The sequence below is a fragment of the Zalophus californianus genome, chromosome 8, assembly GCF_009762305.2.
Source record: "Zalophus californianus isolate mZalCal1 chromosome 8, mZalCal1.pri.v2, whole genome shotgun sequence".
In the NCBI taxonomy this organism is placed as follows: Eukaryota; Metazoa; Chordata; class Mammalia; order Carnivora; family Otariidae; genus Zalophus; species Zalophus californianus.
In genome coordinates, this window is record NC_045602.1 from 91319687 (window position 1) to 91346630 (window position 26944).

General features: G+C 45.2%; 1 protein-coding gene across 2 annotated transcripts; it reads right to left on the reverse strand.

Annotated features, from left to right (window-relative positions):
* Positions 1-529: 529 nt before the first annotated feature.
* LOC113938142 (probable cystatin-16) lies at positions 530-11638 on the reverse strand. Of its 2 annotated transcripts, XM_027623323.2 has the most exons (4): positions 11242-11638; positions 9922-10032; positions 1627-1737; positions 530-911 (listed from the first exon to the last, which is right to left on the reverse strand). In XM_027623323.2, exons 1-4 carry the CDS (start codon positions 11518-11520, stop codon positions 831-833), a joined length of 582 nt encoding a protein of 193 aa, XP_027479124.1. In that variant the 5' UTR covers positions 11521-11638; the 3' UTR covers positions 530-830. The 2 variants fall into 2 exon arrangements, with proteins under 2 accessions (XP_027479124.1, XP_027479125.1); XM_027623324.2 differs by lacking the exons at positions 9922-10032; positions 11242-11638 and adding an exon at positions 4324-4584 and having other exon boundaries at positions 547-911.
* Positions 11639-26944: the final 15306 nt, after the last annotated feature.

The window sequence follows — 26944 nt, forward strand, 5'->3', positions numbered from 1 at the left end:
GGCAGAGCCTTTTATCAGCTTCACTCACCCACCTCCAATCTCTGTGACTAGATATAGCCCCTCTTCAGAAGGACCACCCCATTATGAGCCTGGTCCTAGAGCTGGAAAAGAGAAGAAGCAAGAGCTGCTCCCTGGCAAAATTGTCTGCATTCCTTTTGAGTGAGATGGATGAGGGGCATGGAGAGATTGGCGGATGAATGAATAAATGAATGGATACATGGATGGATACATGGATGGGTAGATACATGTATGGATGAATGGATGGATGGACGAATGGATGAATGACTAAATGAATAAATACACCAACCAACCAGTGGGGACCCTGCAAGTACTACTAGGACAGCCTCCCATGAGCTGGGGAGTCTCATTGACTCAACACTCTGCACCTACAGTCAAGGAAAGAGCAATAATGATGATGAATTCACCACCTCTTGTCAGAGGCAACACCATTTATAAAAGATAAAAGATGTGGGAGAGTGTAAAATAGATAGGGACCCAGAAAGTGCTCTGAGATACCTTTAATTTTCCTGGTACTGAATAGACCTGGGACTACAGACTGACTCTTGCTCTCTGGAGGGAAAAGAACTTCTTTTTTTTTTTTTTTAAGATTTTATTTATTTATTTGTCAGAGAGAGAGAGAGAAATAACACAAGCAGGGGGAGTGGCAGACAGTGGGAGAAGCCCGCTCTGCACTGAGCAAGAAGCTCGATGTGGGACTCAATCCCAGGACGGTGGGCTCATGACCTGAGCTGAAGGCAGATGCTTAACCAACTGAGCTACCCAGGTATCCCAGGAACTTCTGCTTGAGGAGCAAGGGACTCCTTCTCTGCCTATTTCTGCACGCAGGTACTGTTTAGGAGGGAGAACTGGGAAAACCATGGTCTGGCATCCACAATAAAGGTGCAGTCCACCTGGAAAAAAAAAAAGTAATTATGAGATTAGAACAGTTTAACACATGGAGAGCACTTAGCATGAAAGACTGAGTAGGAGTTCAACGTGCATGAAAACTACAAATGACGAAAAGCAAAAAGAAACAGTGGCCTAGGGTAGGATCCGAGGAGCTCAAGACTCCACCAAAATGATGGGCAGGGGTTGCTGAATCTGCACATGTGGGTCAGGGGCTCCTGAGAGGGTCCTGGTGAGACCATGGCTTGCCACTCAGGGGTCCTGCCAGTACCCATGACACAGCCTGGATGCCCCCTGCCCCCATGAGTTCTGAGGGAGCCAGCAGACTGCCCAGGAGATGGTCCAGCTGAACACTGAACACTCAGTAGCAGCTGCAAACCTACCCGGAGGGGAGGCTGCCCCTCAGACTGGGATAGGGGGTGGGGCTGAGAAAAGCCCCACTGAGGGTTGTCATCCTGACTCAGGCTCATGCCCAGGGTCTGAGTCCCCTGGACGATATCAGCTCATAGATGATGACACAAGAAGTTCATTACACAGGCCAGCTGTGAGCACAGGGCTCTGATGGCCTAGAAAAACCATATTCTCCCTCAGCGGGGAACCCTGGGACCTGAAAAGAGAGGGACCAGGACTCTTTTTATGGCCCACGATCATCCCTGACAACATCCCTAAGCCTTCTCCCATCAGTCCTCCTTTATATGAATGTTCATCATATTCTCAAACCTTTTTCTCTTCTGGGCCATCTTGCAAGGGGCAATTTTCCAGATCTTCATCCTGTTTTGTACAAATGGTTTGGCCCAATTCCAACTCCATTAAATATATCAAGGTAAACTCCTGTTAAGAACAAATTGTAGAAACTGCAATGAAATACTTTGCGTTAGTAAGAAAAACAGAGAACCAAAAAGAAAACAGGCAAAAGCTGTGAATATACATACATAAATGAATAAGGACATACATATGTACGATGTCTCTTATTTTTCTTATTTTTAAATTGATTTATTATTTCACCTTTTCCTCTTAATTCTCCATTTTTCTACAAAAAGATGTCCATATGTACACCTAAGGCATGTATTAGAATCCTCCCTGAGGCACTCCTCCTGATGGCCTGCACCTGCCAGTCACATCCACAGTGCTATGAATGCACAGGAGGTAACAGGCTCACAGGATCAGACGCTGCACAGCAAGGAGCCTGCAGGGGTTCAAGCACCACTGACAGCACCATTGATCTCTCAATCGTATGCTTGCGTGGCATCAGCCAGACACAAGGGGAGCACACCAGGGTGTCCTCCTCTGGAGAGTAGGATAACAGGTGTGTTAGTCCAATGATTAGCCATCACAGATGGCAGTCCCTTTCAGGGCAGCATCTAGACAGGGATGTGGGGGGTCCTGGGGGCTGGGGATGCTTGCCTCTTTATGTGGGAGCTGGCTGCACAGAAGGGCTCTTCTTGTTAAGGTTCACTGAGGTGGATATTTACAAAGCAGATGCTTTCCCATGTGTCAGTTAGGCTTCTATCCGAAGTTATTAAAAGTTACCATTTCATCTTGTTAAAAAGAAAGAACTGCATGAAAACTCAAGAAGGGCTCAAACTTAGAAATGTAGCCAGAAATCACTGTGGGGAGGAAACTGCCTCTCATTGGACTGAACTGGAATTATCTAGAAAGCTGACTTTTGGGCTCAGTTCTTACAACTGACACATGATATCCACTCGTGCCCCAACAAGCACCAACAATACACACACACACACACACACACACACACACACACACACACACACACTCATGCACACCCAGCCTCACTTGCATGGCCCCCAGACCCTGAGCTAGGACGGGGCACAGGGGCTGGAGCAGCAGCTACAGGTTCTATGCCCAGGGGTTCCCACATCCTCCAGGTGTCCAGGGTTGGCGGCTGTCTAAGGAAGAGGCAGAGGGTCAGGAAATGGGAAAGACTGAGAGAAGCCAGTGGGCACTGTGAGGGGAGGGGGCCACACCCAGTGTGATGCAGAAGTGAGACTCTCCCCATCAGGGCCCTGCAGACATGGTGCCTGGCTCAAGACTGTTCATGCAGGGACCAGAATCTGGGCATGCACAGAATGAGTTCAGAACAGCAGTCTGTATTCCATTCAAAGAAAGCATGAAGTGATAAGAATAAACAGTAGTGGGAAAGGTTTGCCCAACAGAGGCTAAGGGCACATTTCTATCAGGCCCAATGTTTTCTCTACTCTTAAGGCTCTATAACCCATGGCCTTCTTCTGCATGGGCTATTTCAGGAATCCTAAATGTGATGTGTCCTGCCCAGATCTGTTTGTGTTTCCTCCAACCTTGCTCTGTTGTCTCAGTTGATGGAGTCACTGCACACCCACGTGTTCTGGGAAAACACCAGGGGTCCATATTTGACCCCCTCTTTCTCTACACTGTCACACCAGTGCACCCCACATCAACCTCCAACAGATGCAGAAGCCAGCACTTCTTTTACTTCCCAGTGACCAGAGGACCATCCCCTGCATCCTGGTCTCAGCCTGCCATGGCCTGTGGAGCCCTGAGCAACTTTTTTCAATGGATCCCCAGATCTTCAAGGATAACATCTCAAATCTTTGCCTGGGGCCCTGAGGTGCCCCCAGCCCTACCTACCCCTGCACTCCTGCCTCTCTGCACCTCCTTCCCAGCAACGCCAGTCCACAGAATTTCAGGCTGTCTGCAAGTGTATTTGTTGCTTGTCCCCATCCAGGGTCCTCCCCAGGGCTGCCTGCCCTTCTCATCCCCAACCTCCAGATGACTGTATCTTTCCAGGAGTACCCATCATTGAGATGCCTTCCCTGACTGCCCCCCATGCCCCTAGCCTTGCCTTTGCCCTAGGCCCCCACACCTACTGCTCTTCCCCAGCCTTCCACTATTCCACTCATGAACTTGGAGGCCATTGGTCTGTCCTCACCAGCACCACAGCCCCATGAGAACATTTCCCAATCTGTCTTCTCTGCTACCTCCTGCCCAGCCCTGGACCTACAGTGTTTCATGCAGGAGCCTCACAGCTCAGTTTCTGTGATGCCTTTCCTTCTCGGGCTGGTGCTCCCCAGCTACCACGTCTCTTAGTCTCTCTGGTTTCTTGTCTCCCTGCGGCTCTGGCTTCTCCTAGCCACCTCATTGGCAGCTTTTCTTCCCTCTCTCACTCGGCAGCTGGATCTTTGCGTTCAGTGCTTGCTTTCTGCTCACCTTCTTTCCTTCCCTCTGTTATTCAGGGAACTTGCTCATGAAGGAAACAAATCAGAAACTCGGAACACTTCTAATGAAACCTTGTAACTTTTTTAACAATATTTACCAAATTAAAACATCCATTGCTCTTTCCTGCAGATCAAGGACTCGCCCCTCCCAGGTGTGGTCCCAGGGCAAACATGGAGCCACATGGAAGGAGGACATTCAACTCACCTTGCGCTGGCTTCGCCGCACCCACAGCAGCTTATACGCATACTCATCTGGGTAAACTTGGTTGAAATGAAACACCGCAAACTCAACACACAGGGTAAAGTAATTTGTTCTCCTATCAATGTCCACAAAGTTGGAACTGCAGACATGAGGCACCAGCACAATGAGCCCCAGAAGCAGAGGTGCCTTCAGGAGCATGTTGTCTGGCGTGAGCCCTGGAGGCCAGCAGCAAACGGCTGGCAGCCAGCGTGGGGCCACCCTCCAAAGCTCTGCATCCCACACAGCCTTACCCCAAGGAGTCCCTGGGCTGCTGGCCAGTGCTCTGTCCAGCTCCTCCCTTTCATCCTGCCTTGTCTGTGCCTTGTCCTTCCCATCATCACTAACAGAAGGCAGAGCAGGGGCTCACCATTTCCACCGCTTTGTTCCATAAGCCTTGGACCCAGGAACATGCATGCAATATGCTCTGTTTCCAGGGCTACCTCCACCTGCCCCAGTCCAGCCCTAATAGGCTCTGAATGGGGGTTTTGAATCCACCTCCCTTGCTCTCACAGCACTGCATCCTACAACTGCCAAGTCACAGGAACTCTTAGGAACACTGGTGGGCTCTAGGAGATTGAGGTAAAAACCAGGTCTACCTCTGACCATGGCTGCAGCCATCAGGAGGGTACAGGGAAGGGTTACCATTGGGGCTGGGTTACCATCCCTTCCACCACCTCTGGCACCTGCTGACCTGCTTGCCATGAGGTCTGGCTGTGTTTGGCAGTGGGGAGAGGGATTTCTAATGTACTGGGCAGGTGGAGAGAAATCCAGGACAAAGTGGGTACTAGCCCAGGGCAGGGCTCTGCTGGAATGGATGTGGATGGCAGCCATGGGCATGAGAGGGATCAGGGACTGGGAAAGACAGGCCTTGCCCAGCCCTAGCCAACATGCATTTCCACACAGTTCTGCCACTTTGAGGTCCCATGGCCTTTGCCAAGTCATTGTTGTTAGGCTTTCCTCGGGGGAACCACAGTACGTGTGAGTGTCCTGCCTGGCCTCATACAAGGCATTGGGAGTGAGTGGACCAAGAAATTATGACATGCTGTCCATGCATGTGAGGACACTCTGCAAAGGAAGGATTTTCCCACCTTGGGCATGGGGAGTAAACAGACACCTGCACATTGATGATGATCCCAGAAAGGGTACAGGGCCAGGGCCACAGCTGTTCAGATAGGCCATAAGTACAGACTGGGATTACCCCAGAAAGAGACGGGAGTGTGGCCAGAATGGCAGACACCTTTGTGACCACCTTCACTGCTGCACATCAGTAGATAGCTGGCGGCATGGGTGTCTGGGGATCGTCATGACGAGGACTCCACACCCTGCCTACAAGTGTGTCTGATCCTGAGTGTTGCTCTCCCGAGGAGATCAGGTCCCCACATGGCTGACCCTTCTTCCCCACCTCCAGCAGCAGGGTGACTAGAGTGGCCATTGTCATCTTTCGAGACCAGGAAGACACTACTGACATGGGTTGTGACTGCCTCACTTCTAGATTTCTCTCAGCAGGGGTCAGAGGTTTCATGGGGCCTGCCAATGGACCAGCTGTTGCATTTCTTGGCCCTCTCTATCAGTCTGTTTCTTCTTTCCTTTGTTTATGCTTTTTTGTCATAATTTCCTCCCATTCTTGAGAGAGACTGTGATCACCGGTCATCCTTGTGCCCATCCTCTGCGTGTGCCGGTCCAGACTGTCACTTCCCTTGAGGCTGAACCTCAGGAGCACCACATATACTTGTCACATCATAAATTTTAATCATTTCCTTTGATCATATACCCTAATCAGAATTGAGATTACTTGTGTTATTTTAAGGTGTGTTGCTGACTCGACAACCATTTTTCTCCTTAATTTCAATCTAAACATCATTGCAGCCAGAGACTTTATTCCTTATGATATCAGTTCTTTCAAATGCATTGAGATTCACTTTATGGATCAGAATATGTTCAGTTTGGATTAATATTCTATCAGCTCAAGAAAAGTACATGTTCCGGGGCACCTGGGGGGGCTCAGTCATTAAGCGTCTGCCTTCAGCTTAGGTCATGATCTCAGGGTCCTGGGATGAAGCCCCACGTCGGGCCCCTTCTCAGCGGGGAGCCTGCTTCTCCCTCTGCCTGCCGCTTCCCCTGCTTATGCTCTCTCATTCTCTCTCTCTGTCAAATAAATAAATCTTAAAAAATCTTAAAAACATAAAATAAATAAATAAAATTATATAAAAAAAGAAGAATACATGTTCCATAGTCGGTGGTGAATATTCTATATAATTGTTATTAATTTGTGAAATTAACAATTAAGTGGAGCACAGGGTGATGCATGGTCAATCTCAGTTCAACAAAGGACCATGGGAGAAACTGAAATAGAGGAGCGATCATTCACAGGTCCTGGGGGAAGTACTCAGCAAGGTGAAAGGGCCGCACGGGGAGGTCAAGGCACAATGCAGATGGAGCCACAGGATCTGCTTACTGGGTGGAGTACTTTGGGGTTCTTGGGATAGAACCAGACTGACCAACTCAACCCCAAAGGACAGAGTTCTGTAAAACCCACAAGGGTCTTTTCTAAGGGAGCACAAGGGGGAGGTCCTGGGAGGCAGAGGAGACTATTGCTCACAAGGGCTGCAGGGGAAGTCACATCAGGTGCTTCCATTTACTTGTGACTCTGCAGGATGCTATCTAGGGCACATGCTTGTGCTTATATGAGAGACTAGTGTCAGTTTTAAGACCATGCAGGCCTCCTGGCCACACAAAGTAGCTGCCAAGACAGCAGTACCATGGAGTAGCTTAGCTAAACTCCCAAAAATAATCAAAAATCAAATTTGTTCAACGGATTCTTAAATTTTTGTATATATGTTCTGATTTTTACCTAGTGGGTTCTGTCAGTTACTGGTTTGGGATTTGATCATTTTCCCTCTAGCCCTGTCTGGTCTGGCTTTACTAATGTGGAGACCATAAGAAGAGGTAGCCCAAGGATAGAACTGTTGTAACTTCCATATTCAAGCAAAGCTGTGACTTTCAGTTCCCAAAAAGCTATGTTTCTAATCCCATATTTGTTGAGAGCTGCAAGAGGCCACAGTCAGAGTTATGAACCTATATTCACACCTTGGTGCCCAAAGGGAAGCTCATTAGAATCATCAGTGCAGGGCTTAAAATAACCCAGTGGCTGGGTCCGCTGAACACATGACACTAACACAGTTACATTTACAATGCCCCCAGGTGCATGTAAGGTGTATCTGAGCTCAAAGCACAGCATAATTGAAAACAACAAGATGCCAGGCCTTCCCAATGTGAAATGGGAATGATGATAAAGGTGTTCACCTATGAGGGGTAACAGTGAGCAGCAACAACCGGACTTCAGGGAGGGTCTGGTTGTCCTCAGCCACCACAGGCCTCTGAACAATGAACAGCTAGACCACTCTGAACCTGAGTGATCTCAAACCAAGAGCAGGTAATAGGTTAGCTTTGCTGACCACACATCTACCTTGTTAGTTTATATTTGCCCCTATCAAACTGTGGGGAGACATCAGAAATTATATGCACAGGCTGGTGAAAGGACCAAACCTGGCTCAGGCCACCATCTTTATTCTGTGCCCAATGAAGCAGTCCAGAATATGTGGAAAATCTATCTTATCAATGTTTATAGCCACATCATGGAAATATATCAGCAAGAAAAGGACAGACTTTGAACCACACTAAAAATAGAACCCCTAGAAACCCAAAAGGAAGGAAGGTAACCCCTAACCCCTCCATGCTGAAGGATTCTTCCAAGCATCATTGCCACAGCTTCTCTGTCCCAGTCATGCTCCCAGGTGCTCCCACACCTCACTCTGTCTGTCCCTCACTCTGCCCCTCCAGGGTTACTCCCCACAAGGATCCCAAAAGACAGAACTGCTCATCAGGCTGAGTGTCTGTCACCACAGTTCCTATCCCAGGGGTAGTGATTGGTGTTGACAGCCATGGAGGCTAGGCAGAGCTAGGAAGGGGGATACAGGCATCATCAGGGAGCAGGTGGTACATGGTGATTGGAGCTACCATTTTCTGAGCTACCTTCAGAGGCCCTGGGATGACCTTCTATGTGTCAAGGGGCTCATATGCAGATGCCTTGATGGGTGTCCATGGAGGGCAGAGCCTTTTATCAGCTTCACTCACCCACCTCCAATCTCTGTGACTAATATGGTCCCTCTTCGGAAGGACCACCCTATTGTGAGCCTGGCCTTAGAGCTGGAAGAGAGAAGAAGCAAGAGCTATTCCCTGGCAAAATAGTCTGCATTCCTTTTGAGTGGGATGGATGAGGGGCATGGGAAGATTGGAGGATGAATGACTAAATGAATAAATACACCAACCAACCAGTGGGGACCCCGCAAGAACCACTAGGGCAGCCTCCCATGAGCTGAGGAGTCTGACTGACTCAACGCTCTGCACCTACAGTCAAGGTAAGAGCAATAATGATGAATTCTCCACCCCTTGTCACAGGCAGCACCATTTATAAAAGATAAAAGATGTGGGAGAGTGCAAAACAGACATGGACCCAGAAAGTGCTCTGAGATACCTTTATTTCCCCTGGTACTAAATAGACCTGGGACTACAGACTGACTGTTGCTCTCTGGAGGGAAAGGAACTTCTGCTTGAGGAACTATGGGCTCCTTCTCTGCCTATTTCTGCACGCAGGTACTGTTCAGGAGGGAGAACTGGGAAATCCTTGGTCTGGCATCCACAATAAAGGTGCAGTCCATTTGGAAAAAAAAAGTAATTATGAGATTAGAACAGTTTAACACATGGAGAGCACTTAGCATGAAAGACTGAGTAGGAGTTCAACGTGCATGAAAACTATAAATGACGAAAAGCAAAAAGAAACAGTGGCCTAGGGTAGGATCCGAGGAGCTTAAGACTCCACCAAAATGATGGGCAGGGGTTGCTGAATCTGCACATGTGGGTCAGGGGCTCCTGAGAGGGTCCTGGTGAGACCATGGCTTGCCACTCAGGGGTCCTGCCAGTACCCATGACACAGCCTGGATGCCCCTTACCCCCATGAGTTCTGAGGGAGCCAGCAGACTGCCCAGGAGATGGTCCAGCTGGACACTGAACACTCAGTAGCAGCTGCAAACCTACCCGGAGGGGAGGCTTTCCCCAACCCTGGGGTGGAGGAAAGATTGGGACATGTCCTTGAAGCCCAGGGTATTAGAGGGGGGTGTGGGATGACCAGACAAACTAAACAGTCCTCAGAAACCAAAATAGAAGAGCAAAGGAAGAGTTAGGACCACAGAGACAGAACAGTATCTGCCAGAAGCCAAGGTCTCGGGAAACATTCAGGCTATGCTCTGGGGAGAGGGTCTCATCATGGGAGGAAGGTCATATGGGTATCTGCAGGGTATTTCTGGTGGGCCAGCCAGGTGAGCACAGGGCTCAGCTTCACTACTCTGTTGGAAGCAGCTCTGTCTACTTAGTGTGGCCACCTTCCCCCTCTGGGTAGAGTTCTGGGACCTGGAGGGAGAGGGACCAAGACACTCATTGTGACAACTTCCCTAAGCTTCCTTTCATAGACCCTCCTTAATATTATTGTTAATTTTATTATCAAACCTTTTTCTTTCCTGGGCCTTCTTGTAAGGGGCAGTTGTTGAAGTCTTCATCCTGTTGTTTACAAATTGTGCGGTGCAACTCCAACTCCATTAAAAATATCATTGTCCACCTCTGTCAAGAAGAAATTATAAAACAACTGCTAAATATTTGCTTTCCATGAGTGAATAAAAGGCAGAGAATCAAATAGAAAAGTGGGCAAATGACTAGAATATGTATATAAATAGAATATTCAGACAATTCTCTGTAAGCATATGATCAATAGAAAGGTGTTCCTAAATGCACCTAAGGCATGTATTAGAATCTTCCCTGAGGCACTCCTCCTGATGGCCTGCACCTGCCAGTCACAACCACAGTGCTATGAATGCACAGGAGGTAACAGGCTCACAGGATCAGACGCTGCACAACAAGGAGCCTGCAGGGGCTCAAGCACCACTGACAGCACCATTGATCTCTCAATCGTATGCTTGCGTGGCATCAGCCAGACACAAGGGGAGCACACCAGGGTGTCCTCCTCTGGAGAGTAGGATAACAGGTGTGTTAGTCCAATGATTAGCCATCACAGATGGCAGTCCCTTTCAGGGCAGCATCTAGACAGGGATGTGGGGGGTCCTGGGGGCTGGGGATGCTTGCCTCTTTATGTGGGAGCTGGCTGCACAGAAGGGCTCTTCTTGTTAAGGTTCACTGAGGTGGATATTTACAAAGCAGATGCTTTCCCATGTGTCAGTTAGGCTTCTATCCGAAGTTATTAAAAGTTACCATTTCATCTTGTTAAAAAGAAAGAACTGCATGAAAACTCAAGAAGGGCTCAAACTTAGAAATGTAGCCAGAAATCACTGTGGGGAGGAAACTGCCTCTCATTGGACTGAACTGGAATTATCTAGAAAGCTGACTTTTGGGCTCAGTTTTTGCAACTAACACATGATATCCACTAGTGCCCCAACAAGCACCAACAACACACTCTCAAACATGTGCGTGTGCGAGCACACACACACACTCATGCACACCCAGCCTCACTTGCAGGGCCACCAGACCCTGAGCTAGGACAGGGCACAGGGGCTTGGAGACCACCCCAACGAGCTCCTGTGGCCTCCAGGTGTCCAGGGCTGGTTGTTGTCCAAGGAAGAGGCTGAGGGTCAGGAAATGGGAAAGACTGAGGGAAGCTGGTGGGTGCTGTGCAGGGAAGGGGCCACACCCAGTCTCTTCAGGAGTGTGGTGCAGAGGTGAGACCCTCCCTATCAGGGCCCTGCTGGCATGGCACCCAGCTCACGGCTGTTCATGCAGGGACCAGAATCTGGGCATGGACAGAATGATCGAACTCACCTTTTGCTGGGCCTGCCCAACCTCCAACAACTTGTATGAGTCTTCTTCCATGTTGTCATCATTGAACCAAGCCAGAGCAAACTCCACAGATGCCACAAAATAATCATGGTTCTTACAAATGTCTACAAATTCTTTTTGAATGGTCCAGACATGGGTGCCCAGCACAATGAGTCCGAGAAGCAGAGGCGTCTTCAGGAACATGCTGTCCTTTGTCAGCACCAAGGACTGGTGACACATGGGAGGAGGGGGTGGCAGCAGCTGCTGGGCTGCCCTCCACATCTCCGGATCCCACACAACCCTGCCCTCAGAGCTGCTGACCTCCCCCCTTTGACTGGTGCCTCTGGTCAGCTCCACCTCTCCATCTACCTGCCTTGTCCCTCCCACATCACCAAACAGAAAGCAGAATATGGGGTCACATCATCACCCCTTGTCACAAAAACCCTGGACACAGGGCATGCATGCAACATGCTCTGTTTCCTGCGTGTTTCCAGGGCTGCCTGCCTGAGCTGCTATTTCAGCCCCACTCCTGCAGAGCTTTGTATCCACCTTGTTTGCTCCCACAGCAGTGCATCAACTGCCAGAGTCACACAGATTCCTGGGAACCCTGATGAGTCCGTTTCTGGGGCTGGAGGCCGTTGTCAAGCCTGCCTACAACCTTGGCTGGAGCCCACCACTAGCCAGACCCAGGGAAGTACAGGGTGTGCGGCCGGCAATGAGGAAGGTTGGGGAGGTGTTTAATCCACTGTCCTGACCCTCCTCTGCCAGAAGGTACATCTGGCTTCATCCTCCCAGTCTGGTATGATTAGTTTTCCCTCCCTCCAAAATATGTTCTCAATTTCACTGTGATTTCTTTCTTGATCTGTGGGCTATTGTGACTATGTCGTTTAATTACTACCATAGCCAGTTTCCAATCATCTTCTCTCCTGTTGACTTCCAGCTGAAGTCCACTGTAGTCAGAAAATATCCTATTATTTATCTTCTTTGAAATTTGTTGAGGTTTTATTGCCCAGAATATTGCCAACACTCTATATGTTCTTGAACACAATGTATATTCTGTATTTTTTAGGAGTTAGATACCTCTCAGTACACCATTTTGTTCAAACCTTCCATATACTTACCTTTTTTGCTTTGTTTGGTTATATTGAGTTTGGTTTGGTTTGGTTTGGGTTTGGGTTTCAGTCTCCTTTTCTGTCTGTTGCTCAGAAATGTGTTAAAATCTCTCACTGTGATTGATCGTGAATTTGTTCTTCTTTTCCACAATGATTGCTTTATGTATTATGAGACTCTGTCATTAAGTGCTTATACAAATAGAATTTTTACACCTTTTTGGTGGTCAACCATGTTACCATTATGAGTTAGTTGTACCTTTTATCCCAAGGAAATCCTCTTGCTCTGCAATCTGCTTTGTGTGATGTCAGAGCTCCTACATCAGCATTGTTTTCTTTTTTTTTTTTTATTTTTTTATTGTTATGTTAATCACCATATATTACATCATTAGTTTTTGGTGCAGTGTTCCATGATTCATTGTTTGTTCATAACACCCAGTGCTCCATGCAGAACGTGCCCTCTTTAATACCCATCACCAGGCTAACCCATCCCCCCACCCCCCTCCCCTCCAGAACCCTCAGTTTGTTTTTCAGAGTCCATCATCTCTCATGGTTCGTCTCCCCCTCTGACATACTCCCCTTTTCTTCCTCTCCTGTTATCTTCTTCTTTTTCTTTTTTCTTAAAATATGTTGCGTTATTTGTTTCAGAAGTACAGATCTGTGATTCAACAGTCTTGCACAATTCACAGCGCTCACCGTAGCACATACCCTCCCCAATGTCTATCACCCAGCCACCCCATCCCTCCCACCCCCAACCACTCCAGTAACACTCAGTTTCTTTCCTGAGATTAAGAATTCCTCATATCAGTGAGGTCATGTGATACATGTCTTTCTCTGATTGACTTATTTCACTCAGCATAACACCCTCCAGTTCCATCCACGTCGTTGCAAATGGCAAGATCTCATTCCTTTTGATGGCTGCATAATATTCCATTGTGTATATATACCACTTCTTCTTTATCCATTCATCTGTTGATGGACATCTTGGCTCTTTCCACAGTTTGGCTATGGTGGACATTGCTGCTATAAACATTGGGGTACACGTACCCCTTCGGGTCCCTACATTTGTATCTTTGTGGTAAATACCCAGTAGTGCAATTGCTGGATCGAACGGTAGCTCTAATTTCAACTGTTTGAGGAACCTCCATACTGTTTTCCAGAGGGGTTGCACCAGCTTGCATTCCCACCAACAGTGTAGGAGGGTTCCCCTTTCTCCACATCCCCGCCAACATCTGTTGTTCCCTGACTTGTTAATTTTAGCCATTCTGACGGGTGTGAGGTGGTATCTCATTGAGGTTTTGATTTGGATTTCCCTGATGCCAAGCGATGTTGAGCACTTTTTCATGTGCCTGTTGGCCATTTGGATGTCTTCTTTGGAGAAATGTCTGTTCATGTCTTCTGCCCATTTCTTGATTGGATTATTTGTTCTTTGGGTGTGGAGTTTGATAAGTTCTTTATAGATTTTGGATACTAACCCTTTATCTGATATGTTATTTGCAAATATTTTCTCCCATTCTGTCGGTTGTCTTTTGGTTTTGTGGACTGTTTCTTTTGCTGTGCAAAAGCTTTTTATCTTGATGAAATCCCAATAGTTCATTTTTGCCCTGGCTTCCCGTGCCTTTGGCGATGTTTCTAGGAAGAAGTTGCTGCAGCTAAGGTTGAAAAGGTTGCTACCTGTGTTCTCCTTTAGGATTTGGATGGACTCCTGTCTCACGTTTAGGTCTTTCAACCATTTGGAGTCTATTTTTGTGTGTGGTGTAAGGAAATGGTCCAGTTTCATTCTTCTGCATGTGGCTGTCCAATTTTCCCAACACCATTTGTTGAAGAGACTGTCTTTTTGCCATTGGACATTCTTTCCTGCTTTGTCAAAAATAAGTTGACCATAGAGTTGAGGGTCCATTTCTGGGCTCTCGATTCTGTTCCATTGATCTATGTGTCTGTTTTTGTGCCAGTACCATACTGTCTTGATGATGACAGATTTGTAATAGAGCTGGAAGTCCGGAATTGTGATGCCGCCAGCTTTGCTTTTCTTTTTCAGTATTCCTCTGGCTATTCTGGGTCTCTTCTGGTTCCATACAAATTTTAGGATTATTTGTTCCATTTCTTTGAAAAAAGTGGATGGTATTTTGATGGGGATTGCATTGAATGTGTAGATTGCTCTAGGTAACATTGACATCTTCACAATGTTGATTCTCCCAATCCATGAGCATGGAACGTTTTTCCATTTCTTTGTGTCTTCTTCAATTTCTTTCATGAGTATTTTATAGTTTTCTGAGTACAGATCCTTTGCCTCTTTGGTTAGATTTATTCCTAGGTATCTAATGGTTTTGGGTGCAATTGTAAATGGGATCGACTCCTTGATTTGTCTCTCTTCTGTCTTGTTGTTGGTGTATAGGAATGCCACTGATTTCTGTGCATTGATTTTATAACCTTCTACTTGACTGAATTCCTGTATGAGTTCTAGCAGTTTTGGGGTGGAGTCTTTTGGGTTTTCCACATACAGTATCATATCACCTGCAAAGAGTGAGAGTTTGACTTCCTCTTTGCCGATTTGGATGCCTTTGATTTCTTTTTGTTGTCTGATGGCTGTGGCTAGGACTTCTAATACTATGTTGAATAGCAGTGGTGAGAGTGGACATCCCTGCCGCGTTCCTGACCTTAGGGGGAAAGCTCTCAGCTTTTCCCCATTGAGAATGATATTCGCTGTAGGTTTTTCATAGATGGCTTTTATGATATTGAGGTATGTACCCTCTATCCCTATACTCTGAAGAGTTTTGATCAAGAAAGGATGTTGTACTTTGTCAAATGCTTTTTCTGCATCTATTGAGAGGATCATATGATTCTTGTTCTTTCTTTTGTTAATGTATTGTATCATGTTGATTGATTTGCGGATGTTGAACCAGCCTTGCAGCCCAGGAATAAATCCCACTTGATCGTGGTGAATAATCCTTTTAATGTACTGTTGGATCCTATTGGCTAGTATTTTGGCGAGAATTTTTGCATCCATGTTCATCAAGGATATTGGTCTGTAATTCTCTTTTTGGATGGGGTCTTTGTCTGGTTTTGGGATCAAGGTAATGCTGGCCTCATAAAATGAGTTTGGAAGTTTCCCTTCCATTTCTATGTTTTGGAACAGTTTCAGGAGAATAGGTATTAATTCTTCTTGAAATGTCTGATAGAATTCCCTTGGGAAGCCATCTGGCCCTGGGCTTTTGTTTGTTGGGAGATTTCTGATGACTGTTTCAATTTCCTTAGTGGTTATAGGTCTGTTCAGGTTTTCTATTTCTTCCTGGTTCAATTTTGGTAGTTGATACATCTCTAGGAATGCACCCATTTCTTCCAGGTTATCTAATTTGCTGGCATAGAGTTGCTCATAATATGTTCTTATAATTGTTTGTATTTCTTTGGTGTTGCTTGTGATCTCTCCTCTTTCATTCATGATTTTGTGGATTTGGGTCATTTCTCTTTTCTTTTTGATCAGTCTGGCCAGGGGTTTATCAATCTTGTGAATTCTTTCAAAGAACCAGCTCCTAGTTTCATGGATCTGTTCTACTGTTCTTTTGGTTTCTAGTTCATTGATTTCTGCTCTGATCTTTATGATTTCTCTTCTCCTGCTGGGTTTAGGCTTTATTTGCTGTTCTTTCTCCAGCTCCTTTAGGTGTAGGGTTAGGTTGTGTATTTGAGACCTTTCTTGTTTCTTGAGAAAGGCTTGTATTGCTATATACTTTCTTCTCAGGACTGCCTTTGCTGTATCCCAAAGATTTTGAACAGTTGTGTTTTCATTTTCATTGGTTTCCATGAATTTTTTTAATTCTTCTTTAATTTCTTGGTTGACCCATTCATTCTTTAGTAGGATGCTCTTTAGCCTCCATGTATTTGAGTTCTTTCCGACTTTCCTCTTGTGGTTGAGTTCTAGTTTCAAAGCATTGTGGTCTGAAAATATGCAGGGAATGATCCCAATCTTTTGGTACCAATTGAGACCTGATTTGTGACCTAGGATGTGATCAATTCTGGAGAATGTTCCATGGGCACTAGAGAAGAATGTGTATTCCGTTGCTTTGGGATGGAATGTTCTGAATATGTCTGTGAAGTCCATTTGGTCCAGTGTGTCATTTAAAGTCTTTATTTCCTTGTTGATCTTTTGCTTAGATGATCTGTCCATTTCAGTCAGGGGGGTGTTAAAGTCCCCCACTATTATTGTATTGTTGTCAATGTGTTTCTTTGCTTTTGTTATTAATTGCCTTATATAATTGGCTGCTCCCATGTTCGGGGCATAGATATTTACAATTGTTAGATCTTCTTGTTGGATAGACCCTTTAAGTAGGATATAGTGTCCTTCCTCATCTCTTATTACAGTCTTTGTTTTAAAATCTACTTTGTCTGATATAAGGATTGCCACCCCAGCTTTCTTTTGGTGTCCATTAGCATGGTAAATGGTTTTCCACCCCCTCACTTTCAATCTGGGGGTGTCTTTGGGTGTAAAATGAGTCTCTTGCAGACAGCATATTGATGGGTCTTGTTTTTTAATCCAATCTGATAGCCTGTGTCTTTTGATTGGGGCATTGAGCCCATTTACATTCAGGGTAACTATTGAAAGGTATGAATTTAGTGCCATTGTATTACCTGTAAGGTGACTGTTAACTGTCTGTTGTCTGTGTTCGTTTCTGCTCTTTGCTGCTTTTAGGTTCTCTCTTTGCTTAGAGGACCCCTCTCAATATTTCTTGGAGGGCTGGTTTCGTGTTTGCAAATTCCTTTAGTTTTTGTTTGTTCTGGAAGCTTTTTATCTCTCCTTCTATTTTCAATGATAGCCTAGCTGGATATAGTATTCTTGGCTGCATATTTTTCTCGTTTAGTGCTCTGAAGATATCTTGCCAGTCCTTTCTGGCCTGCCAGGTCTCTGTGGATAGGTCTGTTGCCAATCTAATGTTTCTACCATTGTAGGTTACATATCTCTTCTCCCGAGCTGCTTTCAGGATTTTCTCTTTGTCTCTGAGACTCGTAAGTTTTACTATTAGATGTCGGGGTGTTGACCTATTATTATTGATTTTGAGAGGGGTTCTCTGTGCCTCCTGGATTTTGATGCCTGTTTCCTTCCACACATTAGGGAAGTTCTCTGCTATAATTTGCTCCAATATACCTTCTGCACCTCTCTCTCTCTCTTCTTCTTCTGGGATCCCAATTATTCTAATGTTGTTTCGTCTTATCGTATCACTTATCTCTCGAATTCTGCCCTCGTGATCCTGTAGTTGTTTCTCTCTCTTTTCCTCAGCCTCTTTATTTTCCATCATTTGGTCTTCTATATCGCTGATTCTCTCTTCTGCCTCATTTATCCTAGCATTTAGTGCCCCCATTTTTGATTGCACCTCATCAATGGCCTTTTTGATTTCGATTTGGTTAGATTTTAGTTCTTTTATTTCTCCAGAAAGGGTTTCTCTAATAACTTCCACGCTTTTTTCAAGCCCAGCTAGTATCTTTAAAGTCATGATTCTGAACTCTAGGTCTGACATCGTACTAATCTCCGTATTGAGTAGGTCCCTGGCTAACCGTACTACCTCTTGTTCTTTTTGCTGAGGTGATTTCTTTCGTCTTGTCATTTTGTCCAGAGGAGAATAGATGAATGAGAGAACAAAAGGCTAACAGGTTTACAACGTCCCCAGCAAATATACTGTATACAAATCAGAAAAGACCTGAAACCAGGGGAAAAGAAAGGGAAAGAAAGAAAAAAGAAAGAGTAAAAGAAAAAAAAAAGAAAAAAAAGATAAAAACAAAAACAAAACAATTCAAAAAAGGAGAATATGATCAAATATGATCAGGCTAGTGCATAGATCAGTGCCACACACTAGATTTTGGGCGTATTTTGGTCTGTTAGAAAAAAGTGCCTCCTAAAATTTTAAAGGAAGAAAGACATATATGTACAAAATAAGGGTTGATACAATGAAGGGATGGAAGATGACTGTAAAGATGAAAATTATAAAAGATTTTATAAAAGGACTTGGTAAGATAAGTTGTTTGAAAAAAGAAAGAAGATTTAAGGAAAAAAAAAAAAGGAAAAAGGGAGAGAATGTGATCAGGCAGGGGACTAGGACAAAGCCATACACTAGTGATTTAGGGTATATTTTGATCTGTTAGAAGAAACTGTACCTCAAAATTTTAAAGAGAGAACAACTTATATATATATGCCAAAAATAAGGGTAACTACTATGAAGGGATAAAATATGACTCTAAAAATGAAAAAAAAAATAAAAAATGTTTTTTTTTTAAAAAAAAGGGATTTATAAGATGTTGGTTGAAAAAGGGAAAAAGAAAAATAAAAAAAAGTCAACAAAAATTAACTTTGATGAAATAATGAATCATGGTAAAAAAAAAAAAAAAAAAAAAAGCCATGAATCTATGTGCAGTATTCCCCTAGCGCTGGAGTTCTCCTATTCTCCTTGATCGATCAACTTGGTCTTGGCTTGCTGGCTGTTTGTGCTGATCTTCTGGGGGAGGGGCCTGTTGCTGTGGTTTCCAAATATCTTTGCCGGAGGCGGGATTGCCCCGCCCTTGTCGGTCCGGGCTAAGGAAGCTGCTCGGGTTTGATCTCAGAAGCTTTTGTTCCCTGCAAGCTCTCTGTACAGCTTTGGAGGACCAGGGCAGAAATGGTGGCCTCCCAATCTCCACTCGGAGGAGCTGAGAACTCAGGGCCCCGCTCCTCAGTGTGCCCCCAGAGAAAAGCAGTCACTTCCGTGTCCCCGGTCTCCGGCCGCACTCCGTGCTCACCCGGCCTGTGATCGAGCGTTGCTATCTCTGGCACCCGACCCCGCGCGGAGTCTCCAAACCCAGCAGATCCCTGCAGTGCATTCCCGCACCGCTCCTCCCCGGGAAGGAAGGGGAGTCTCCCCGGATCTGCTGCTTGTTGGGTCCCTGCTGGGGGAGCCGTGCCCCGACTGGGCCGCAGATCACAGTTTATGGCAACCCCGAGCTGAGAGCCCGCGACTCTGCTCCGTCTCTGCAGCCGGCTTCCCTGCTCTGATACCTGGGAGCTCTGGCGCACTCAGGCACCCCTGGTCTCTCTGTGACCCCAAGGGTCCTGAGACCACACTGTCCCGGGAGGATTCCACCCCCCGCTTAGCCACTGCAGCGACGTCCCTCCGCCGAGCCAACTTCTAAAAGGTCCGATTTTGTGCTCCGCGGCTCTATCACTTGCCAGAAGCGGCCGGCGGAGGCCCCTCCCCCGCCGTCTATCCTCCCAAATATCGCCTCGGATTCACTTCTCCGCACGCCCTACCTTCCAGTAAGTGGTCGCTTCTCTGTTCAGAGAGTTGTTGCTACTCTCCTGTTCGATCTCCTGTTGAGTTCGTAGGTGTTCAGAATGGTTTGATCCCTATTCAGCTGAATTCCTGAGACCAGACAAAAACTAGGTCTCCTACTCCTCCGCCATCTTGCTCCGCCCAGCATTGTTTTCATTATTGTTCCCATGATATGTCTTTATTCATCTTTTTGCTCACAGATGGTGTCCTAATCATTAAGATGTGGCTTTGTGAGCAGCAAACAGTTTTTAAAATCAGTCTAAGTGTCTTTTCTTTTGAGGATTTATTCCACTTACAATGACTTGTATTACTGATCCCTGACAACTAGTATTACCATTATTGATATGTTTGGATTCCAATTGGCCATATAATTATTTGTTTTCTATTCATCTCATTGTCTGTTCCTTATTTTCTCCTTTCTTGCATTCTTTTAAATTATTCAAGATCTTATTATTCCATTTCTTCCTCTCAGCGGTTTTATTTACCCCTTACTTTACTCTTCTTTTAGTGGTACCATTAGTGATTGTGACAAGCATCACTGAGTTACTTGTATCTACTGTAAATTAGTACTTTTACCATTTCAGGGATGGTGGAAAGACCTTAGAACATTATTACTCCTAACTCCCTGCCCACCTAGTGTGTTATTGTTGTCAGGTGTTTAAATTATATATATTCAAAAGCCCGTAAGACAATATGATTGTCTTAAATTAATTGGATTTAGCAACATATTTACCCTTCTGCTCTGCATCATTCCTACAACATTATTTTCACTGGGGTTATTTCTTGTCCCCTGAAGAACTCTCTTAAGGATTTATTTTTGGTTGGATCTTGATAATACATCTTTTAGTTAGTTAATTTTTTCATTTGTGTTTTTATTTTTCAAAAACTATCTTCTCACTAAACAATTGTACTTCCTTGGGAGCCCTTGTCCTAGGGGTTCAGCAAAGTTTCCCCCTCCCCCTACGTCCTTCAAGCATGGCTAATACATGGATTTTAAGATGATAAATTATCCTCTGGGCCCTGTTTTGGCTGCATCTCAGAAGGTTTGTTATGCCATATGTTCATTATCTTTTGATTCAAAGTATTTTCTTATTTCCTATGTGATTTCTTCTTTGACCCTTGGCTTATTTAGAAATATACTACTAAATTTACAGGACCTAGAGTTTTTCAAATTGAGTTTTTATTGTAGTTGTCTACTGTGAACAGAAAACATACTCTGAACCCTTTTGATCTTCTAAAACTTTTAAGATTCCTCTCTTTTTTGATTGAGAATGTTTTTATTTCACCTTCAATTTTGAAGAAAAATTTTGCTGCCTATAGAATTCTAGGTAGTTAGTTCTTTCATTTCAGTTCTTTGAAGATTCAAAGTGGCACTTCTTAAAGTGGTCTATTTCTAATTGACTTTTACAAGCAGGATGTGGCCCTTCATGGTCTCTGCTGAAATCCTAGGATATTTGCTATAGCACTTCTTCTTGGCAGGTGCTGAACTCCAGGTTTTGTCCCCCATTTGAGGAAAGAAACACCTCTTCCCCAGGGCACTGAAAGCCACTGCCTCCTTCTCTTCCATTCACACCCTGGTGCCCTCTCACCCCATTCTCCTCTCTAGGCCTTGCTTTGAGTCAAGCAAGATAGAGATAATATAGTTCCACACCAGGGTAGTGTCCTTCACCACCTGTTTCTCCCAGGGGCAATAAGTAGTACCCACAGTCTAAGTTCTCACCATGAAGACCAGGCTGAGTCCCCAGGTGTTTAAGCATCAAGGAGCAGGTAAGGATGTGCTGAGTTGAGCTGCTGTCTTCCAAGGCCATTTGCAGTCCTGGTGAAGGCTTTCTTTCAATCCGGTGGCCCCTGTACCCTGGTGGGTAACTATAGGTGGATGGAACCTCCCTCTTGTGCCTCTCAGATTTGGATATGGCCCATCTACAGAATGCCTGGGCCCTGTGAGCCTGGTGGGCAGAGTCTGAAGCAGAAGTGATATGGTCCTTGCTTCCTGGGAAATTCTTCTATAATCTTTTACTTTCAGGAGATTTGTGTAAAAAGAAGAAAATTTTCATTCCACTTGAAAGAGCATTGAACTTTGTAACCTTGCTCCATCTTAAAGCTCTCTTCATTCTGTCTTTGGCCTCTGGTTCAGGGTCTAGCACTGCCCCTGGAAGGGTCAGCAGGGCCATTTCCCTCCTTCCCTATGAAGGTCAGGCTTCCAGGTGACTGGACTCACTGGAGGCTCATAGACAAAGCAGAGAGCTGCCCAGGTCAGGGCCCCTGGGTGTTCTACTGGACTTCAACAGTTACTGCCCCAGAATGGGGCTTAGGACTGAACAGATATGTACACATCCATGTCCAAAGAAGCATTAATCACAATAGCCAAAAGTCTGAAGCAACCTATATCCATCAATAGATCAATAGATGAATGGATAAACAAAATATTGTATATCTATACAACAGAATACTATTCAGCCTTAAAAAAGAAAGAAATTCTGTCTCAAAGTATAACATGAGTGAACATTGAGGGCATTATGTTAAGTGAAATAAGCCAGTCACAAAAGAACAAATATTGTATGACTTCACTTATATGAAGTACCTAGAATATTCAAATCCATACAAACAACATAGAAAGGTAGTTGCCAGGGGAAAGAGGGTAGGAAGAGATGAGATGTTACTATTTAATGAGTGCAGAGTTTAAGTTTAGGAAGATGAGAAGGTTCTAGAGATGGATGGTGGTGATGGTTGCACAACAATATGAATGTACTTAATACCAATGGAATGTACTATTAAAAATGATTAAAACAATAAATTTCATGTTATATATCTTTTGTTAAAATAAAAAACATTATATATACATATTAGGGGCTCAGGAAAATTCTGAATTACAGAAGAGAGAAACATATGGTTCTGCAGGGAAGGCCATGTTGCTCCCATCACACATGCTGGTGCAACCCTCCAGTGCCCATGTGTCAGCAGGGGGAACAGGAGGGAAGAGGACCCCTTCCCCAAACATAACCGAACTTTAACCTGCTGGCTGTCCTCCTCTGGTCTCCCAGCTGGCCTCAGCACTCCTGCCTCTTTCTAGAACAGTGTTGTCCACCAGGGGCTAATGTTAGCCCCTCTCAAAGCTCTGCCATGTATCTCAGAACACCTGATGCTTGCCTGGGTGCCCAATTCTTATATCACATTTGAGATCAGTCATTCCCAAAGAATCATTGAAACTCAACAGAACACAGAAGAGTAACCACCTGTTATAAGAATATTTTATCCTCTGTGGAAAAGGGAAACCCTCTCACACTGTTGGTGGGAATGCAAGCTGGTACAGCCACTCTGGAAAACAGTATGGATGCTCCTCAAGAAGTTAAAAATAGAGCTACCATATGACCCAGCAATTGCACTACTGGGTATTTACCCCAAAGATACAGACAGAGTGAAAAGAAGGGGCACATGCACCCCAATGTTCATAGCAGCAATGTTCACAATAGCCAAACTGTGGAAGGAGCCGAGATGCCCTTCAACAGATGAATGGATAGAGAAGATGTGGTCCATATATACAATGGAATATTACTCAGCCATCAGAAAAGATGAATACCTACCATTTGCATCGACATGGCTGGAACTGGAGGGTATTATGCTAAGTGAAATAAGTCAAGCAGAGAAAGACAATTATCATATGGTTTCACTCATATGTGGAACATAAGGAATAGCACAGAGGACCACAGGGGAAGGGAGGGAAAACTGAATGGGAAAAAATCAGAGAGGGAGACAAACCATGAAAGACTCTGGACTCATGGAAACAAACTGAGGGTTACAGAAGGGAGGAGGGTAGTGGGATGGGTTAACAGGGTGATGGGTGTTAAGGAGAGCATGTGTGGTGATGAGCACTGAGTGTCATATGCAATGAATGAATCACTGAACACTACATGAAAAGTTAAAGATGTAGGGCGCCTGGGTGGCTCAGCCATTAAGTGTCTGCCTTCAGCTCAGGTCATGATCCTGGGGTCCTGGGATTGAGCCCCACATCGGGCTCTCTCCTCAGCAGGAACCCTGCTTCTCTCTTTCACACTCCCCTTGCTTGTGTTTCCTCTCTCGCTGCTCTCTCTCTGTCAAATAAATAATAAAATCTTAAAAAAAAAAAGCTAATGATGTATTATATGTTGGCTAATTGAAAAATAAATAAATAAAAGAATATTTTATCCTCTTGAGAGACCTGAAAGTTTAGATAACAATGTTTTTTTAATGGTGCAAAGAAAGGTCTTTTCCTCAGTCATTCAGCTGTAAGTCAGAACCAGGATCAAGCACCAACATAGTTCGATGCTCAAGGAACCCAGACCAAGACCACTAAGCCTCTGCTCTCCTGCCTTGTCCCATGTTTCTGGCCTTGCCCTTGGGATGATAAACCAGTGAATAAACACAATTTCTACAGGGACATTCCTATTCCTTAGCTCTGCATGGGTCTGATTGTTACTATTTCAAAAGTTGGGAGAGACCAAGAGAGGTGGCAAGGCAACCATAGGAAAAACAGAGCCTTCCTTTTTCAAGAAGGTAGGGTGAGAGCTGGGGCCTTGCGAGGAGGTAGGAGATAAGTGTTCACTGAGGCCAATGGGCACAGACCAGGAGAGATCCACAAACAGGTTTCTGTACTGGGGCAGCACTTGCCAGGATTCCATGCTAGTACACACATTAGACAAATACAAATTTAGGGAAATTCTACAGTATAATGGTCCTTCAAAAATGTCAAGGTCATGGTGCCTGAGTGGCTCAGTTGGTTAAGTGTCTGCCTTCAGGTCAGGTCATGATCCCAGAGTCCTGGAATCAAGTCCCGCATCGGCTCCTTGCTCATCAGGGAGCGTGCTTCTCCCTCTTCTGCCTGCTGCTTCCCCTGCTTGTGTTCTCTCTCTCTGTCAAATAAATAAATAAAATATTTTTTAAAATGTCAAGGTCATAAAAGTCAAGGAAAGATTAAGGGACCTTTCCAGATGGAACAGCAAGTGTGCCCCATGATTCTACATCCTTTTGTCATGGGGCATTTAGTATGGTGATTAACATAACATAATAATAAAAAAAAAAAAGAAGGAGAAGAGGTCCTTCGTTCTGGGAGGGCCAAAACACATGTCCTGCTGCTCTGCCACTGGTTGAGGGTGGGGGAGGCATGACCATCCCTTAGCACTTGTCAGGATTTGAGGATCAGGCAGGAGATATGTCTCTGTGTTCATCTCTGGACTCCATGGTTGCATTGCGGTTAGGGAGGAAAGTGTAGGACCTGTTTGTAGGAATGACTCACTAACATATTCAGGGTGATAAAGCATCACATCATCAACTTTCTCTCAAGTGTTTTAAGAGTGAAGTTCTTTGCATTGTAATTATAGCATTTCTGTAAGTTTAAGATTCTTTTAAAATAAAACTTCTTTTTAAAAACTCAGCAGGATGGGGACATGGAGCATATGCCTCAGAAGTAGCCCATCTGAGGGGCAAACAAGCTAAAATATTGAGTCTCCAGCTCCTGTCTTGTCATGTATAGCAGTGCATACATCTGCCACTTTTGGCCTATTCCATGATGGGCAAATGTGCCCTGTGGCCAGAGAAATCTTCAGGCAAAGCCACGGAGCATGCACCAAGTCTAAATGAGAAGTGTGAATGAGAAAAGATTGAGTCTGGTCTATACCCTTGGAAAACATGCCCAGAATCCTCTCTGCTCTGTTCCCCCAAGGATCGACCCTGTCCTATAGCTGGCCATGCCCTGGAGCAAGCTGGCTGCATCAACCCAGCCCCATATCCTTCCCCCATCCAGTGCAGAGGGAGACTGAGGCCTTTCTGGAAGTTCCTGTGAAAGAGGGAAATGGTTCCATGTTCCGGAGGGCCAGCACACAGCTGAAGCTCAACAACTGGCTGGAGTTGGGGAAGGTGTGCCTGTCCCTGCCTGTGTGTAGGTAGGGCTGTGGTCTGCACTGATCAACCTGATTCCACAGCAGACCACCCCTGATAGAGGTGGGCCCAGTTCTTCCTACTACCATGGCTAGAGACAAGGGAAGGGTTGGGTCCCCAAGGAAAGTCAGAATTCTGTTTTTTTTTTTTCCAAAGGCATTTCCAAAGGGAAGGGAAAAGCAGGGTCCTCTACATTCTCTTCAAGGTAGTCAATTACCAGAAGAAGGAAGACAAGCCTGAAGCCCCAGGACAGAGGTTCCTTGGATATAGAGTGTTTAGTGGAAGAGTGGCTTTTAGGAGAGGAGAATGTTCTCTTTCCAGGTAAGACAGAGTCAACACATAACACCCTGACTTTACCAAAGATTCAACTCCAAAACCTGGACAGAATGTATGGAACAGCCACCCAGAGGCTCTGAAACATACATAGTAGCAGATAGACAAAAGATTAGAATTTGAAATACCAAAGAACCAGGAAGGTTTATCATTGCTTTTCCTCTGGTGTCCCCCAGCCTGGGTTTTAAGAAGCCAGGAACTCAAAAGAGGGCACCTGGGTATGGAGAGAGAGCTCTGGGAAAATCCCTGTAGTCCTGCTCAAGGAGAAAGCAAGGCACTCATGAGACAGACAGTGGGAGTGGTCCCTGTGTTTTCTTTTCTCTGCTCTCTGATGCCCTGACCCCTGGGGCAATCCTGTGGTGGCAGCCGAGAGCACAACAACAGTGGCAGGGGATCCTAGAGATACATAAAATGCTGCCGAAGGGGAGCCTCCTCTGATCAGAGCAGCTGTTCGTCCAAGAGAGATGAACAAACCCCTGTTGCTTTCTTCCTTTTCCTCTCCTCCTCTGTGACCTCAGAACTGGCTGTAGTTATGGGCCTGCATGACAGAGCAGGGTAGGGGAGGTCCAGGGGACCAGATAGTACTGGAAAGATAGTAGGGAGTGAGGATCTCAGAAGCAGGAAACCTGAATTGCACAAGTGCAGGTCTAATCCTAAACAGCACACCAAAGACTTTTAGAACTGTATGAAGGGTTAGAGTATCACCCAGCCGGACTGGACACTGGAAGACCCACACTCAATACAGGTCCAAACAGCATTGCAGAGGCTTGCTTTGACACAGAACTGACATTGAGATCACAACCCACAGAAGGCTGGTCAGAATTTGCAGCCTGAACCCAACTGGGTTAATTGCCTGCTGAAAAAAGAAAAATCAACATTCCCTATAGGATTTGAACAAGATACAGAGTCTCACAGCATAATTTTCAAAACATCCAGGATATAATCCAAAACTACTCAGCATATGAAGAACTAAGAAAATTTTAGTTCTCATGGGAAAAAGAAAACAATTAACAGACACCAAAGTTAGAATTAAAAAGACAAGAAATAACAAGTGTTGGTAAGGAT